Below are 1,658 nucleotides of genomic sequence, written 5' to 3'. Positions count from 1 at the left end.
ACATCATTTCACAGTCAGGGCTTTTCATGCAATGTACACTCGGTGCTCAAAAAAGCACCATGAAAACCCCACACTTTGGTGTTTCCGGGTACAACCGTCTGGAAAAGCTCGGCTTCCGAGGGACGGAGACTGTGCCCTTTGACCTTTCGGTTGCCCCATGGGACGTCTGTCCCGAGGAAGCGGGAGCATGCGGGAAGCGCGGGGGCGGCCCTTCGCGTGTGCGGGTGCCTCCACCGCTCCGCGCGCGGTGCCTCTTGATTCAGAGTCGACCTGATTTCGCGATCTCTGGACGCCTCAGCCGTCTCTTCCATCTCGCTGCCCTGTCGTGGCATCAGTGACCAGCTGGCTTTGAAACAGCTCAGCGTCACACCCACTGGGGTTACTGATGCCCCGCCCCCTGGGGCGACCTCCCACAGCGCCCAGGCTCCATGCTCCCAGCCTGTGCTGCCACGCGTGGCCGTGCACTGCCCGGCAGCACTCCCACTCATCGTGGAAACCGGTGGCCCTGCCTTGCCACTGCTCGCTGACCATTTCTCACGGGACCGAGCTGCCTCAGGGTGTTTCTGGCCGAGGGAAACGTCGGGAAGCTGGGTCTCTGCGTGGCCAGGCCACGTCTGAGGGGCCGGTAGCAGGAGATGGCGGCGGGGGAGACGGGCACCCGCGGGCCTCCTCGTGGGCGCTGACCCGTGTCCTCCCGCAGGAACAAGCATATCATGATCGACCTGGGCACCGGCAACAACAACAAGATCAACTGGGCCATGGAGGACAAGCAGGAGATGATTGACATCATCGAGACGGTGTACCGCGGGGCCCGGAAGGGGCGCGGCCTGGTGGTGTCCCCGAAGGACTACTCCACCAAGTACCGGTACTGAGCCCCACCCCGCCGGGCCCTGGAGCGCGGGCGAGGGCCTCGGCCCCTCTGCGCGGCTGCTGTGTTTCATGCTACCAAATTCCTGTAAATATGTCGCTGACGTGAATAAAACGCACGGTGCTGGGAGCAGTCGTAACCGGCTGCTTCGCAAGAGGCTGCGTGTGTAGATGACCGACTGTGTCCAGCCGCCACGCGGGGCGTCCTCTGGGGTGGAAGTCGGGGCTCTGTCCTGCCCACGTGGCAGTGAGACGCTGTCTGGGGCTCCAAGCAGTGCCGCGGCTGGGTGACGTAGCAGGATTTTGTGCCACAGGCCTGGAGACGCAGCCCGACCCAGGCGTCTGTCCCCAGCCCTCTCCCGGCCCTGCAGTCTCTGGCAACCTTGCACACCCTCAGCTTGGGGGTTCACGGCTTGGGGGTTCACCTTTGTGGCCTCCCTGTGTCTGTCTGAATTTCTGCTTTTCTAAGGACGCCTGTCACTGGATGAGGGCCACTCGGCTCCAGCAGCAGCCCCATCTCCATGTAAGGTCACCTCCCGAGGTTGCCGGGGTTAGGACCCCCAGTGTGTGAATTTGGGGGGTGGCGTGCAATGCAGCCCACACCAGTCTCAAGGCTTGAGTCCAGAAAGAAAACACACTTAAGGAAAAAGTCTTGTTTTTCTGGTTCTGAAAAATGTGCAATGAAACGGTGGTCTCTGCCTTTTCCGTGTGAAGAGTGGGTGGGCCCCGCCCGCCCGAGAGGGCGGCGAGGGCCCTGGGCAGCGGAGTCGGGGGGAACATGGGGTGTGGGG

The 1,658-nt window shown here is 62.7% G+C and overlaps 1 protein-coding gene across 2 annotated transcripts in view; it reads left to right on the top strand.

The window, feature by feature from the left end:
- Positions 1-1,042, top strand: part of TXNL4A (thioredoxin like 4A) — a 10,742-nt gene extending 9,700 nt beyond the window's left edge. Inside the window, exon 3 of one of the 2 annotated variants that reach the window (XM_025048135.1) lies at positions 701-1,042. In XM_025048135.1, coding sequence (XP_024903903.1) covers positions 701-872 — 172 coding nt within the window. In that variant the 3' untranslated portion in view covers positions 873-1,042. The remainder of the gene's footprint in view (positions 1-700) is intronic. The other variant, XM_025048136.1, reaches the window with a different exon arrangement.
- Positions 1,043-1,658: the final 616 nt, after the last annotated feature.

The sequence above is a fragment of the Pteropus alecto genome, unplaced genomic scaffold (genome assembly GCF_000325575.1).
Source record: "Pteropus alecto unplaced genomic scaffold, ASM32557v1 scaffold14, whole genome shotgun sequence".
Lineage (NCBI taxonomy): Eukaryota > Metazoa > Chordata > Mammalia > Chiroptera > Pteropodidae > Pteropus > Pteropus alecto.
The sequence above is the reverse complement of the archived record's forward strand: the minus strand, read 5'-3'. Positions and strand labels throughout refer to the sequence as shown.